This window comes from Crocuta crocuta, unplaced genomic scaffold, assembly GCF_008692635.1.
Source record: "Crocuta crocuta isolate KB4526 unplaced genomic scaffold, BGI_CrCroc_1.0 scaffold381, whole genome shotgun sequence".
Taxonomy (NCBI): domain Eukaryota; kingdom Metazoa; phylum Chordata; class Mammalia; order Carnivora; family Hyaenidae; genus Crocuta; species Crocuta crocuta.
This window is the reverse complement of record NW_027530628.1, coordinates 476296-492972: the sequence shown is the minus strand read 5'-3', so window position 1 is coordinate 492972 and position 16677 is coordinate 476296. Positions and strand designations below refer to the sequence as shown.

Genomic DNA, 16677 nt, shown 5'->3' with positions numbered 1-16677 from the left:
TCTTTGCCAATTCTGATGCCTTTGATTTCCTTTCATTGTCTGATGGCTGATGCTAGGACTTCCAGCACTATGTTAAACAACAGTGGTGAGTGTGGACATCCCTGTCGTGTTCCTGATCTCAGGGGGAAAGCTCTCAGTTTTTCCCCTTTGAGGATGATGTTAGCTGAGGGCTTCTCATAGATGACTTTTATATGTTTAAGTAAGTTCCTTCTATCCCGACTTTCTCGAGAGTCTTTATTAAGGGATGCTGTATTTTGTCAAATGCATTTTCTGCATGTATTGACAGGCTCATATGGTTTTTATCTTTTCTTTTGTTGATATGATGGATCACATTGATTTGTGAATATTAAACCAGCCCCGTAACGCAGGAATGAATCCCACTTGATCTTGGTGGATAATTCTTTTTATGTGCTGTTGGATTCGATTTGCAAGGATCTTGTTGAGGATTTTTGCATCCGTATTCATCAAGGATATTGGCCTGTAGTTCTCTTTTTTTTGCTGGATCTCTGTCTGGCTTGGGAATCAGAGTGATGCTGTCTTCATAAAATGAGTCTGGAAGTTTTCCTTCGATTTCTGTTTTTTGGAATAGCTTGAGAAGAATGGGTATTAATTCTGTTTTAAATGTCTGGTAGAATTCCCCAGGGAAGCCATCTGGCCCAGGGCTCTTATTTGTTGGGAGATTTTTGATAACTGATTCGATTTCCTTACTAGTTATGGGTCTGTTCAGGTTTTCTATCTCTTCCCATGTGAATTTTGGTAGTATGTGAGTGTTTAGGAATTTGTCCATTTCTTCCAAGTTGTCCAATTTGTTGGCATATAATTTTTCACAGTATTCCCTGATAATTGCTTGTATTTCTGAGGAGTTGGTTGTAATACGTCTATTTTCTTTCATGATTTTGTCTATTTGGGTGCTCTCTCTTTTCTTTTTGAGAAGCCTGGCTAGAGGTTTGTCAATTTTGTTTATTTATTCAAAAAACCAACTCTTGGTTTCATTGATCTGTTCAACTGTTTCTTTGATTTCTATTCTGTTTATTTCTGCCCTGATTTTTATTATTTCTCTTCTTCTGCTGGGTTTGGGATGCTCTTGTTGCTCTCCCTCTAGTTGCTTTAGGTGCGCTGTTAGATTTTGCACTTGAGTTTTTCCTAATTTCTTGAAATAGGCCTGGAGAGCATTGTACATTCCTCTTAGGACTGCCTTCGCTGCATCCCGTAGAGTTTGTATTGTTGTATTTTCATTTTCATTTGTTTCCATATATTTTTAATTTCTTCTCTAATTGCCTGATTGGCCCATTCATTCTTTAGTAGGGTGTTCTTTAGCCTCCTTTTTGGGGGTTTTCCAGACTTCTTCCTGTGATTGATTTCGAGTTTTATAGCATTGAGATCTGAAAGTGTGCATGGTATGATCTCAATTGTTTTGTATTTATTGAGGTCTGCTTTATGACCCAGTATGTGATCTATCTTGGAGAATATGCCATGCACACTTGAGAATAATGTGAATTCCATGGTCTCAGGATGTAGAGTTCTAAATATGTCTGTCAAATCCGTCTGTTCCAATGTGTCATTTAAATCTGTGTGTCTTTATCGCTATTCTGTCTAGTTGATCTATCCATTGCTGTAAGTGGAGCATTAAAGTCCCCTGCTGTTAGCACGTTCTTATCGATAAGACGGTTTCTGTTTGTAATTAATTGTTTTATGTATTTAGGTGCTCCCATATTTGGTGTGTAGACATTTATAATTGTTAGCTCTTTTGATGGATAGACCCTATAATAATTATATAATGCCCTTTCATCCCCTGTGATTGTCTTTACTTTAAAGTCCAGTTTGTCTGATATAAGTATAGCTACTCCAGCTTTTTTTGACTTCAAGTAGCATGATAGATATTTCTCTCTCCCCTTACTTTTAATCTAAAGGTGTTCTCCAGTCTAAGATGAGTTTCTTGTAGACAGTAAGTAGATGGATTTTGTTTCTTTTTTAATCCATTCTTCTACCCTATGTGTTTTGATTGGGGTATTTAGTCCGTTTACATTCATTGTTATTATTGAAAAATATGCGTTTAGAGTCATCATGTTTTTGTGGGACTTATGCTTGTGGTGGTGTCTCTGGTATCTTGCTTTCCTTGCAACATTTCCCTCAGAGAGTCCCCCTCAGGATTTCTTGTAGTGGTGGTTTAGTGGTGACAAATTCTTTAAATTTGTATTTATTTGTTTTTTTTTTTAATGTTTTTATTTTATTTCTAGGAGAGAGAGAGAGAGAGAGACAGCGTGAGCTGGGGAGGGTCAGAGAGAGAGGGAGTCACAGACTGAAACCGGCTCCAGGCTCTGAGCTGCACAGAGCCTGACGCAGGGCTCGAACCCACGAACCGCAAGATCATGACCTAAGCGAAAGTCGGATGCTTAACCAACTAAGCCACCCAGGCGCCCCTCAATTTTTATTTATTTGGAAAGACTTTTATCCCTCCTTCTATTCTGAATGACAGGCTTGCTGGATAGAGGATTCTTGGCTGCATATTTTTTCTGTTCATCACATTGAAATCTGCCATTCCTTTCTGGCCTGCCAAGTTTTGGTAGATAGGTCTGTCACCACTCTGATAGGTTTCCCTTTGTATGTTAGGGCCCTTTTCTCCCTAGCTGCTCTCAGAATTCTCTTTGTCCTTATATTTTGCCAGTTTCACTATGATATGTCGTGCAGAAGATCAATTCAAGTTACGTCTGACCGGAATTCTCTGTGCTTCTTTAATTTCAACATCTATTTCCTTCCCCAGGTTGGGTAAGTTTTCTGCTATAATTTGTTCAAGGACTCCTTCAGCGCCTTTCCCTCTCTCTTCCTCTTCTGTAATTCCTATGATACGGATATTATTCCGTTTGATCGTATCGCTGAGCTCTCGAACTCTCCTTTCGTGTTCCTGGATCAGTTTCTCTCTCTTTTTTTCAGCTTCCTCTGTTTGTATAATAGTGTCTTCTAAATCACTTACTCTCCTTTCTACCTCTTCAATCCATGCATTGTACGCCTTCATTTTATTTTGCATCTCATTTATAGCATTTTTTTAATCCATCACAACTATTTTTAAGCTTGATAGTCTTTGTAGCAATAGTTTCTCTGATATCTTCCATGCCTTTTGCAAGTCTAGCAATTAATTTTATGACTGTTGTTCTAAATTCTTGTTTAGTTATGTTGCTTATATCTGTTTTGAGCAGTTCTTTAGCTGTCAATTCTTCCTGGAATTTCTTTGGAGGAGAGCTCTTTTATTTCCTCATTTTGGTTAGCTTTATATCTGTTGTTAGTTTTAAAAGCTTGTTATGCACTGTGCACCTATGAGTGGTGCTGTACCAAAGATGGCTCTTTGACTGTCCAGGGCAGAAAGAATTCTTTGAATTGTATCTTTTGGTCTCTCTGGTTGAGACCTTGGTTATTTTATTTTCCTATTTGTAGTGGTATTTGGGATTCTCCACCATGTGTACTTTGGCTTGTTTCTTGAGGTAGCCCTGTGACCTCGGGCAGTGCTCAGATTCCTCCACGACAGGTGAGTAATAAACCTCGTTTTCCTTTTCAAAGTTTCTTGAAGGTTTTTGCCGAAGTGGTTCTCTCAGCCACAGTAAGAAACACAACACCAGACAGCCGCAAGTCTGACTCCCCAAATAGAGTCTGTTTTATGGTTTGTATCTCTCCCCTCTTCCTGCTGTGATCATCTGTTTTGTTTCTTAATTTCTACATATGACTGAAATCATACGGTATTTGTCTTTCTCTGAGAGACTTATTTCGCTTAGCATAATACACTGAAGTTCCATCCATGTTTTTGCAAATGGCAAGATTTCATTCTTTTTTTTATGGCTCTGAATAGTATTCCATTGTGTGTATACACACAATCTTCCTTATCCATTCATCAGTCAGTGGACATTTGGAGTTTTTCCCTGAGTTGATTTTTAAACTTTATTCTACCTCTTAGGTTTTGTTATTTCATTTCTGAGTTTTTATAATCTGAATGTTCTGTCCTATTTTGAAATAGTAGGTCACACTTTTTCTGTTCTATGAATAAGTCTTTGGTGTTTCTTTGTGTTTCTTTGTGTGTTGGGATGGTAATTCTGCTCCTTTCTGTTTTTTCTAATGATAATTTTGTATGGGATTTGACCCTGATCTCTTTCTAATGTTTATTTTTATGTTACAGTTTTTGTGAATTTTTAGAAGGCAGGATTCAAAATAGCTTTTGTTATTTCTGTTGTTTTCTTGTAGTTTGTAAGTTATGGCCACTTGTTAATTTTTCATTTAGATATACCTGGCTCTGTTCTCCCTTCACTCCACCTTGACCATTTCTTTCTTTGTACCATCCCGGTGCTGCTGAGCAGACTCCGCTGCCAACAGTTTCTGCACAGTATGGGGCCCTGTCCAGGAACATAGTTCTGGCTGACCAGTACTGCAATACTGAGTGTCCAAGACTGCCCCACTCCTTTGGATCTTCTTGAATGGAGCTCTTGCCCCCACCCTATTTTAGGGACCATTTCATTCTCAGATCACCTGCTCCACTTCCTTGTGAACACCACATGACTCTGCTGAAATTCTCCTTTGCTTCTTCACTTCTCAGAAGAGCTTTGCTCTCAGATAGGATCATATACAGGACTTTGCAGGGTTGAATATTCGTCCTTACCCATTTGTATTTTGGGATTTATTCTCTAGTTGTACATGTTTATGTGCTTTTGGTTTTACTTTCTTGTTATTCTTTTTTACATGGTTATTCAGAGACATTTAAAGGCTATGGCTTCACCGTTGCCATTCCTGGTTTCCACATTGTTAATTGTTAATTTAATGTATATTTATGGAGGTGATTTCATTTTTTTGTTTGTTTTTCTTTAAAAACAATCTCCACAGAGAAAAAGAAACTGGGATATAGAATATCCATCCTTTCCAGGAGGGAGTCCACTGGAGTTCAGAAGAGCAGGTCTCAGGACAGTGGGGACAACTGCTTCCCTCTCTGAAGCATGGCTCAGGTGTGGAGAAGGATTTCAGGATACTTCCGGGACTCTGGTAAAGTAGTTTTAAAATTGTTTTCCTTGAATGCCAAATTTGGGATAAATGTTAGATTCCTGAGTGTTCAAGTCACTGTATTTATATTCTTTGGGATTCCTTTCCTTATTGCAGGATACAGTAATGTTTACATTTTTGTGTTATCAACTTTGAATTCCTTTTTATCACCTCTTTATGCTAGGCGCAACCTTTGTACTCTTGTAAATGAAGGATACATACTGAGAAGTTTCTCAGAATGTGAAATCTTTGAGCATCCTGCTCTTCACAAGAAGTATATTTATGAGATGCTTTTGTGTCCTTAGAATCTTTTGGCAATAAGATATTCTGGTTAATTTTTGTATATGTGCTGATTTCAATATACTGATAGTATAACTATGTACAGAACGGAATAAATACTATTATAAACTCTTAATGGTTAGTTCTCTGTTTAGATTCTGGCAAAATATAAAAATACCTACACACACACACACACACACACACACACACACACACACACACGTATATATGAGGAGTATGTGCTTTGGGAATACTTACTGTTAAATGTAGATAAAAGAAAACAGAAGGATATTTTAAGGAGGGTATAGTTTAAGGTTTGAAGTATTACAAAATAGTTTGGTTTTAGCCTTTGTCATAAATTACTACATCATCATCATTATCATCATCATCATCTTCCTGCAGTTGTTAACAGCTGAAAAGAAGATTGTTACAGAGAAGCACCTTGAATCATCCCTGAGACCCAAGGAAGGTAATATTTTTGTTGATTTAGTGACAGAAAAGGTATAAGGCTAATATGTCTTTCTTTGATTTATTTACTTTCTTTAAAAAAGTTATTTAACATAGTTTGAATAGACTATATATTTATGGTTTAAACATCAAAATGTAAAAAAGATATTTTTGAGAAATCACTCTAATCTTTGTTACCATCCATGCCATTTTTTCTTGCCTCCTATAAGTAACTATTAAAATTTTTTATGTATCCTTTTTGGGTTTACTCTTATGAACTGAGCCTGGTAGGTTAGCTTACGCTCACAGCTCCAGGATTTTAAAAATTCTGATTTAGGAAATACAGTTATGACCTATGATATAAGGACTGTACTATTTCAGGCAGTGAAATTCTTACTTGGTGAATTGATTAGGGAAAGCTTTCAGTTACAGATAGTTGAAATGTTAGCATGTTTGAAGAAATGGAGTTGAATTCATCTCCTGCAACAAAAGTTCAGGCCATCAGACTTGTTCTGAGTCCGGCAGTCTTAGAGTGGAGTTTGTTCTTGCTGTCATGAGGTGGAAGCTAAATTCTCTGGGACCAGTTCTCGGGAGGAGTGTGGGCTCTGAGCATTTTCTCCAGGTATACTTTCCTTCTGTAAAGGAATTCCCTCCCCAGGACCTCTATCTTTGGCCAGAACCTGTTATATAGGGTCACCTCTACTAAAGGGACTTCACTGAAATTAAAGATTTTTAAAAATGTATGTTGCTTCTCAAATAAATTTTTTTTTTTTTTTTTAGTAAGGACAAAAAGGGGATGGACATCAGAGAGGCTGCTGCCTCTGCTGCCACACTCAGTTACACTGTGGGTGGACAGGGAGGATCACGGCTTCAGACCTCAGGGATCTCCTTTGGCCCCTTGGTGTCCTGAGTGTATCCTGACTGTGAGGGCAGTTGTCATATTGGAATAATTTGATACCTCTGTAAAGACCCTGTCTTTAAATAATCACATTCTGGGATGCTAGGATGTTAGAACTTAAACATATGAATGACCTTAGGAGAAACACAGTTCATCCCTTAACACTGTGTGCTAGCACAATGCTAGCCTGCATGCCTGCATGCAATGGGTACCTGAAATGCTTACCTGTTGTAACTATTCTTATAGTCTAGCTGATGTCCTTCCTAGAATTTCATTGGAATGGGCCTTGATTTCAAGGATACCCTTTTTCAGCAAATAAAATGAGTTACTAATAAATCCCCGGTAGTGATTTTATCTATATAAAGTATATAAATTACCTATAATTCATGAGTTTATGAATTCCATAAATTCATTATATAATCTGAACATAGCAGGAACTTTACTTCCGGTCTTAGTCCATTCAGGCTGCTATAACAATAATACCACATAGTAGGTGGCTTATAAACAGCAGAAATTTATTTCACACAGTTCTGGAGGTTGGATGTCCAGTATATTCAATGTCTGGTGAAGACTCACTTTCAGGTTCATGACAGTATCATCTTGTTGTGGACTCACATGGAGGAAGGGTCAGCAGTCTCTCTGGGGGCTTCTCTTATAGAGCACTAATTCCATTCTAGAGAGCTTCACCCTCATTACCTAATCACCCCCAAAGTCCCCACTTCTTAATCTCGGATATTGGGGATTTTCAACGGTGTAAATTTTAAGAGATACAAGCATTCTGTCTATAGCATTCCACTCCTTCCTTTTCAGTTTACTCTTCCTGATGCATAATAATATAAGGGATTGATAATGTCTTTTGCAATTTTTACACAGTTTAGTTTTTATTAGCTATTTAAATCTATATGGATGAAGTTTAGTTTATTTTTAATTTTATGTTGTGAAGGTAGACTTTAGTAATTCTGGGTGTTCATGGCACAAAGTAAGTGTTCAATAAATGTTTATAATTATTTTCTGGTTTTGTACCTTTGTAAGTACTGTATTTTTCAGACATTTGTCAGTGAATCTCCTTTCCTGATCAACACAAACTGGAGCATTCACACTTTTCTGTGCCTTTCAGACCATGCATTTCTTGAGGGAGGAGTTTTTTTATTTTTCTGTTTCCTCAAGGTTTATTGTATCACAATTGTTATGTAAATATGTATCCAATGAAGCCATTTAACTTCTGAGCCTGTTCCCTCTTCTGAAAAACTTATAATATCTAATCTCTGAATCCCTTTGAAATAGGTCTAAGGTACTTTTTTTTTTTTTTAAGTTTTAGCATTGTAACTCAATTATAAATAAAAGTTGAAAAATTGATTTTTATTAAGTATATATTCCTTTTCTGATCACTGTCAGAAAACTTTTCTGTGGACTTCCTATTACACCAAGATGGAGTAGTCCTGTTCCTTCTAGGTTTTCTGTCTATCAGAATGACTAAAATAAAAAGTGGTGACAGCATCAAATGCTGTCAGTGGTATGGAGAAACTGATACATTGCTGATGAGACTGCGAAATATACAGCCACTCTGGAAGATAGTTTGGCAGATTCTTATAAGACTAAATATGTAATTACCATACAGTCCAGCAATTGCCTTTTGACATTTATCTTAGAGAATGAAAATTACATTCACATAAAACCCCATGTGCAGTATTCATAGCAGCTTTATTCATGATAGCTCCAAACTAGAAACAACGCAGATGCCCTTTTAGTGAGTGAATGGATAAACAAACTCTGGTGCATCCAAATCATGGAATACTACTTAGTAATAGAAAAAAAGGGTTGCTACATAGAACAATTCAGATAAATGTCCAGGGAATTGTGCCAAATAAAAAAAGCCAATCCTGAAGGGTCACATAGTATGATTCCATTTGTATAGGATTCTTGAAATGACAAAATTACAAAAGGACAAAACTGATTCATTTGCAGAGGTTCAGAATTGGGGTGGAGAGGGTAACTATGATGTGGCTTTAACAAGGGGCACCTGTGAGGTTTAGTTGCTTAAGCATACGACTCTTAATCTCAGCTCAGGTCTTGACTCATGACTCAGGTCATTGGGCTTCGCACTAGATGTGAAGCCTAACTGAAAAAATAATAATAGATAAATTTTAAAAAAAGGTAATACAAGATGTCCTCATGGTGATGGAATTGTTCTATGTCTTGAGTATATCAGAATCAACATTCTAGTTGTGATGTTATACTACCGTTTTGCAAAATGTTGCTGTTGGAGGAACTGGGTAAAGCAAACAGGGGCTCTCTTTATTGCTTCTTATACCTGTATGTGAATCTACTATTACCTCAAAATAACACATTTAGTTAAATAAAAGAGTTTGCTGTTAAGTGTTTTTAAGCACAGGACTGCTATCAGGGCTCCTAATATGGCAAAGGGGGCACAGAGAAACATCCCTGTTGTACATTAAGTATTGGATTTGTGGTTTGTTTTTTGTTTTTTCTTTTGGCTTCATCAAATATTCTAGGAAGTTATACTTCTATAATTATTTCAAGGTTAATTTTTTAGCTTTTCCTTTGTGCTCCAGTCATTTTCCTTGTCTTTGATAACTTACCTCAATTTGTTCTACTTCTTTTTCTTCTTATAATTTGGTTTTAATTCAAAGAATTTTGTGTTGCACATAGAACTTTAGGCAGGAATATTTGGCATAAGACATTGCTTATCGTTAGAATTTTATTATTTGTGACTTCGGCAAAGTAACATGGATAAAATCTTATCTGATAAATATCAGTTAGTTGGTTTATATATTTCTTTTTTCTTTAACAGAAACTACCATATCTAAGAGTACCAGTGGGCTTACAGATATAACATGGAGTTCCAGTGGAAGTGATGTGTCAGATGAGGATAAAACACTTTTTAAATCACAAGGAGATAATGGACGCGGTTCTAGAATAGACAGGTTTTATAATAGGAACAAGAATATTTTATGTACAGAAGATGGGCCCAGTGAAGGTAAATTGAGATTTTTCTTCACTTCTTTTCTGTTACATATTGGGTTCAGTATTGGGGAAAATGTCATTCCTTTTATAACACTTAGTGATGACTAATAAATAGTCTTTGCCTCTATGCTCAGGCCTTTAGAAACATTTTCTCATTTAATATTTTTCACAACAACTCTAAGAGATAAGTATTACAAGTATTATTTTTACAGCTAACAATTTAAGCTTGAACATGTAGAATTGATTGGGATTCCACTTAGGGTCTCTGACAGCAAAGCCAGTTCTTTCGACTGCTGCATGATGCTGCACCCATATTGCCTCCTTGCTGACCTGATTTGGGTAAATACTATGATAGCCAATGTGTGGTAGAAGTGTAAAACAAGCTTCTGTTCTGATGGCATTTTATATTGTGTGGTTTTTTTATTTATTTGAGAGAGAGCATGAATGGGGGAGAGAGGTAGAGGGAGGGAGAAAATCTTAAGCTCCCCAATAGGAGCTTGATTCCACAACCCTGGGATCATGACCTGATCCGAAATTAAGAATCAGATGTTCAACCAACCGAGCCACCCAGGGCGCCCCATATTGTAGTGTGTTTTTGCCAGTTTGAAGAAGGGTTTCCCAGCCTTGACACTAATGCCATTTGGGGCCAAAAAATTCTTTGTTGTGGGGAGAGGGACTTTCCTGTGCAGTGTAGGGTATTTAGCAGCATCTCTAGCCTTTTTTCACTAGGTGACAGTAGCTCCCCCATTCCCACTTGTGACAGCTATGAGTGTCTCCAGATGTTTTAAGATATCCCCAGGAGAACAAAATCATCCTGAGTTGAGAACCATAGACTTAGGAAAATCATGTTCTTTTTATAATTTTTAAAATATATAGCTTATGTAGAGTATTTAAAAGTCTTAGTGCTTTTAGGGGCTCCAGGGTGGCTCAGTTGGTTAAGCGTCCGACTTCTGCTGAGGTTATGATCTCATGGTTCGTAGGTTCGAGCCTTGCATCAGTCTCTATGTTTACAGCTCATGGCCTGGAGCTGCTTCAGATTCTGTCTCCCTCTCTCTCTGCCCCTTCCCTGCTCATTCTCTCTCTCTCAAAAATAAATAGTAAAAAAAAAAAAAAATCTTAATGCTTTCAAAATAAGCTTTGACTTTTAACTCTTATTTTAAAGTTCATGTGGGTTAGTTACTTGGTTAAGGTTAAGTTTATGCAGACAAACTCTGTGGAAGGTGATGATATTCCTTTGGCCACTTTGTATGCCATCTTGATAACTACCAATTGACATTCTAGTAATAAACAGATGAGTGGTATTTTAGGGTTATACATAAGCTCGCAGGGCTTTATATTGTTAATTCAATCATATAAATGATATTCATTGTAATGTAACTTTTGGTCTGTCTTTACACATCTCAGAACATAATTTCATTATTAAAAACTATGTTTTCTATAGGTGTATAGTATGGTATGTGAATTACATCTCATTAAAGCTGCTATTAAAAGAAATAAAAACTGTGTCCTTCTTTATTAAAAGAGATAGTAGTTTTCAAAACTATTTAAGACTAGAAAGGGATTTTGAACTGATTATATTTGTTATTAATTGATTTATATATTTGGATGCTCCCAAGTTGGGAGGGGGGGGGATAAATATTTACAATTGTTTGATCTTCTTGGTGGATAGACCTCTTAACTGATATAGTGTCCTTCCTTTCTTGATACAGTCTTTGGTTTAAAATCTAGTTTGTCTGATATTAGTATGGCTACTCCAGCCTTCTTTTGATGTCCATTAACATAATAGATGCTTCTCTATCCCCTCACTTTCAATCTGCAGTTGTCTTTAGGTCTAAAATGAGTCTCTTGTAGGCAGCATGTAGATGGGTCTTTTTTTTTTAAATATATGCTGATACCTATGTCTTTTGATTGGAGCATTTAGTCTGTTTACATACAGAGTGATTATTGATAGATATGAATTTAGTGCCATTGTGTTACCCAGAAAGTTGGTCCTTTCTAGTATATGTTGGTTTTGGTCTGTCTTTCTCACTCAAAGAGTCCCCTTAAAATTTCTTGCGGGGTTGGTTTAGTGGTCATGAACTCCTTTAGTTTTTGTTTGGGAAATTCTTTGTCTCTCCTCCTTTTCTCAATGACAACCTTCTGGGTGAAGAATTCTTGGCTGCATATTTTTCCCATACGTGATATACTTTGATCTGCTGTGAACCTGTTTTGTCTTCCCTTGTAGGTTAAGTACTTTTTTCCCTTGCTGCCTTCATGATTCTTTACTTATCTGTGTATTTTGTGACTTTGACTATGGTATGTCTTGTTGTGGGCTGGCTTTTGTTAAATTTAATGGGAGTTCTCTGTGCCTTGGATTTGGATGTCTGTGTCCTTCCTCAGATTAAGAACTTTTCAGCTATAATTTTCCAAACCGCCTGCTGCTTTTTCTCTCTCTTCTTCTGGAATTCTTATGATACAAATGTTATCTTTCTTAATGGAGTCATTGATTTCCCTGAATACATTCATGATCCAATACTTTTCTTTCCCTCTTCTTTTCAGCTTCATTATTTCCCATGATATTATCTTGTATACTACTGATCGTTCTTCTGCTTCACCCATCCTCATTGTCATTGCATCCAGTTGGTTTTGTATCTCAGTTCTAGCATTTTTTTCTTAATAAATTTTTTGAAGTTTATTTAGAGACAGTAAAAGGAGGGGAGGCAGAAAAAGAGGAAGAGAGAATCTCAGGCAGGCTTCACACTGTCAGTGCAGAGCCCGACGTGGGGCTTGAACCCACCAACTGTGAGATCATGACTCAGCTGAGCTAAAGTCAAGAATTGGATGGTTAGGGGCACCTGGGTGGCTCAGTTGGTTAAGCCTCCGACATCGGCTCAGGTCATGACCTCACGGTTCGTGGATTCGAACCCCGCATCGGGCTCTGCTGACAGCTAGCTCAGAACCTGGAGCCTGTTTCAGATTCTGTGTTTCCCTCTCTCTCTGACCCTCCCCTGCTCACGCTGTCTCTCTCTCTGAAATAAAACATTAAAAAAAAAAAAAAAAAAGAATTGTATGGTTAACCAGAGGAGTCACACAGGTGCCCCTAGCATTTTTTATTTCAGCCTGACTAGTTTTTAGTTCTTTTATCTCTGCAGTAAGGGATGATCTAGTATCTTCTATGCTTTACTCAAGCCTAGCTAGTATCCGTATGATTGTTGCTTTAAATTCTAATATAAATTTTGATTAAATCCCTTACCAGTACTTCTTCATGTTCTTTCCTTTGGGGTGAATTCTTCCATCTTTTCATTTTGTCTAGGTTACTGTTTTTTTATGATGGTTAGGAAATCCTGTTCTATTTCTACTCCTGAGAGTAATGGCTATATTAAGAAGAAGTCCTATACTGTCTTGGGCCTGGTGCTTCAGGAAGTGTTTGGGTGTGTACTTTGCTGTTGTGTTTTGGCTGCACCTTCCCTCAGGTCAGTCTTCTGCATAGTTTCTTTTTGCCTGCCGTGGGGGGTTTTTGGACCTTGTCCACTGTATGACAAGTTTTAACTAGGTGTATTTTGGTCTGCTTGTTAAATGAAGCTAGAACCTATTTCCCCTAGAGCTTAAGCTTTGCAGTACTCTGTGTGCGATGGGTTTGTGCTGGTCTTCTGGGGAGAGCAGCCTGCTGGGCTGATTCTTAGGCAGATTTGCCCTAGTGGAGATGCCCCTGCAGGGTGCAGAGGGCTGGGGCTTGGTATAAGCGGCTCTGGCCATTACTTAGTGGTGCTGCTGCTTTGCTCACTGAAGTTGGTTAGTGCTGATGGACAGAGGAAATGGTGTCCTTTTGTCCTTAGAGCAGAAAGTTTGTGCCCGCCACTCTTCAGGAAGCCCTCACTTCTCTTGTGTCCCTGGCATCTGATTTCACCCTGTTTGTGTCCAAACATCTGTCTGTGCCTGCCATGCGGCATAGTACCTCCTGTGTTTTATCTCAGGCATGCAGCTGGCTTTTAAATCTCCAGATTTTATGAATCTGCATGGCATGGACCTGCACTGATCCTCTGGGGGAGGGTCTTGCCACACTGTGGTTGGTGCAGGTTTGTCCCAGAAAAGCAGTCACACAACCGCGCAGTGGTTTGGAGTTTATGGTAAAGCGCTGCAAAAAAGCTGGCAACCAAGGTCTGCTGCCCTCAGCAGATGTCTCTGTTCCTATGCATGTTGGCCCCTGATAGATCTTTTATCCCTTGAGAGGCTGTGCCACCATTCCTAGTTGCACCCCAAGAAGAGGAACTGTTTCTCTCCATGAGACCCAGAGATCCTCAGACCACACTTCCTGCTCTGCAATGTCTGCGTCCTTCCCCACAGGAGCACTGCTAGTCCCACCAGGCATGACCTCTCCCTGCAGTGGTGGGGCCTTCTAAAACTTCAGACTGTGAGTTCTGCTGCTTATACAAACTTGTAAAATTCAGCCCTTCTCCGTTTCCCAGTTAGTGATTTTGGGGAAGACTTTTTCTTGTGCAATCCCCTGTGCGCTGCTTTCTCTCTCTCTTTTTTCTTGTGCTCCTTTCTCCATTATCAGGGCTCCCTCCCCTTCACAGCATCCGCAATTCTTTTCTCCTCCAAATCTACTCGCTGCAGCTCCTACCTTCCATGATGTGGCCATTTTTCCACCTCTAGATGTACAGTTTGTTCTGTCAGTTCTCAGATAAATTTCTTAGGTTTTCAGAATGATTTGATATTTATCTGTATTCAAGGGAAGAGGCAAGCATAGGGTCTCACTACTCCACCATCTTAATTCCTCCTCCTTGAGCTAATGACTTTAAAATGAGTTCATATGGGGTGCCTGGGTGGCTCAATCTGTTAAGCATCTGACTTTGGCTCAGGTCATGATCTTGCGGTCGGTGGGTTCAAGCTCCGAGTCTGGCTCTGTGCTGACAGCTCAGTGCCTGGAGCCTGCTTCAGATTCTGTGTTTCCCTCTCTCTTTGCTCCTCTCCTGCTCATGCTCCCTCTCTCTTTCAAAGAAAATAAACATTAAAACAATTTTTTTTAATGAGTTCACAAATTGTTGACTTCTCTTAAGCAAGTTGACTGTTGGGCTATAAGTAAATGATCCCTTGGAGTGTATCTTATCATGTGTGTAAATGCTAGTTTGTTTATCTTTCTCTTCTCTCTTCCTTTTCCTTCCCCTCCTCCCTCTCTCATTTTACCTTTACTTACCATTTATCAGTTTTTTGTTTTACCCCAGACACTTGGGGTACATGAATATTATTTCCTTTTAAATCTATTGTATCCTATAAGCCGAATACCCTCATTTTACAGAAGGAAATTGTGACTCAGAGAAGTCAAATTGCTTGCTCGGAGTCACATATTTAACAAGTATGCCAATTGATATTTATGGTCGGGATGTCTAACTTCAATGCTGTGTGCTTCAACACTGTTCTGGTGCTTACCAAACCTGGCTTCTTACCAGAATTTTCAGGTGAACTTTGAAAACAGTATACCTAGGGTGTCTGGGTGGCTCAGTTAAATGTCTGGCTCTTAGTTTCAACTCAGGTTGCAATTTCATGGTCATGAGATTGAGCCCCACAATGGGCTCCATGCTGAACATGGATCCTGTCTGGGATTCTTTCTCTCCCTCTCCCTCCAAATACATACATACATACATACATACATACATACATACTAATATAACCAGACTTCCTTCCAGCTTTATTGGATTCGACTGTCTGGGCTTTAAGGCCAGAATTGGGATTGAGAGGGAGGAGCCCTGAGTTAAAGTTGTCAAAATATTTTCTTCTTTAAAAAAAATCTTTCCCTGTCCATTTGTCTTTTATATGACTTGGAGAAAACTTCTTAACTTTTTGAAGACTCAATTTCTTCATCTATAAAATGCAAATTTTAGTCTAACAGTTGTCTTGACTGCTTCATAAAATTATTGTGACCAGTGAAAAGTCTTATTAGAAACTCGTATTTATTTGTTTGCTTGTTTTGGTATTGTGAACATCTAGAATGGTGCAGTTCCCCTCAGTAAGCACTGATCTACGGAATGAATGAGGAATGATTGAACAAATGCTACAAAAGTATAGTAGTTTGAGGGCACTTGTGCTCCTCCTCTGCTTTTCTGTGGCTTTCTGCTGTGATGCTTCAGCACCCTGGAGAATGTCTTATGCATTCCAGTGCCTGGCTTCCATAGTAAATGTGTTGTTACACGTGGGAAATAATTGCCATTATGCATCTGCTTCTCTATGACTGTCTGACCTCTAGTCTTTTATAATTATTACTCTAATGGACTTTTATTTTTTGGAACAACAGTGTTAGATAAAAAAAGATGTTTTTGTTTACTTTATTCCATACTTTAGCTTAAATTTTTCTTTTCACCCTTTTTTTGTTGTTTTTATTTTGAATTCCCTTCAATTATTAAAGCTAATAAGTTATTTTATTTTAATATGACTTCTATCTGGAAATAAGATTGTTGCTGTCAGACCTCTGAAATAGGGCCGAGATATCTTCCTAGTCCTCTAGTTAGTGAGTTGCTAAAGTAGCTACGAGGGGAATACTTGGGCTTTGTACTGTAGGAAAGGTTTATGTTATATTTCTCAGAGATTAATTTATCCTTAGTAACTACTTTTATTTCTTTAAATACAGATTAAATTTGGTTATTTAATTTATGAAAATAATTTAACTTGCAAATTAAATTTTGTAGAAGTACCACCTAGATAAAAATGCTTATAAAGTAAGCTAAAAAGTAAATTTACTTGTTTCTTTATTGATGAGAAATATATCGAAAAAGTTTTAGGTGAAAATCCTTGAATAAGTCTGTTAGTAGAAGACTGATTAAATAAACTGTAGTTAACCATGCAGTGAAATACTATGTTACTAAAAAGAATGAGGGGGCACCTGGGTGGCTCACTTGGTTGACATCTGACTTCAGCTCAGGTCATGATCTCATGGTTTGTGGGTCTGAGGCCTGCATCGGGCTCTGTGCTGATAGCTCAGAGCCTAGAGCCTGCCTCAGATTCTGTGTTTCCCTCTCTGCCCCTTCCCTGCTCTTGCTCTCTCTCTCTCATTAAAAAAAAAAAAAAAAAAAAAGGAGGAC

General features: G+C 38.0%; 1 protein-coding gene across 2 annotated transcripts in view; it reads left to right on the top strand.

Moving 5' to 3' along the window:
* Positions 1-16677, top strand: part of SPIDR (scaffold protein involved in DNA repair) — a 469654-nt gene that overhangs the window by 13523 nt on the left and 439454 nt on the right. For both annotated transcript variants that reach the window (XM_077768515.1, XM_077768516.1), the window contains 3 exons: positions 4861-5016; positions 5695-5761; positions 9450-9635. In XM_077768515.1, the coding sequence (XP_077624641.1) occupies positions 4861-5016; positions 5695-5761; positions 9450-9635 (409 nt within the window). The remainder of the gene's footprint in view (positions 1-4860; positions 5017-5694; positions 5762-9449; positions 9636-16677) is intronic.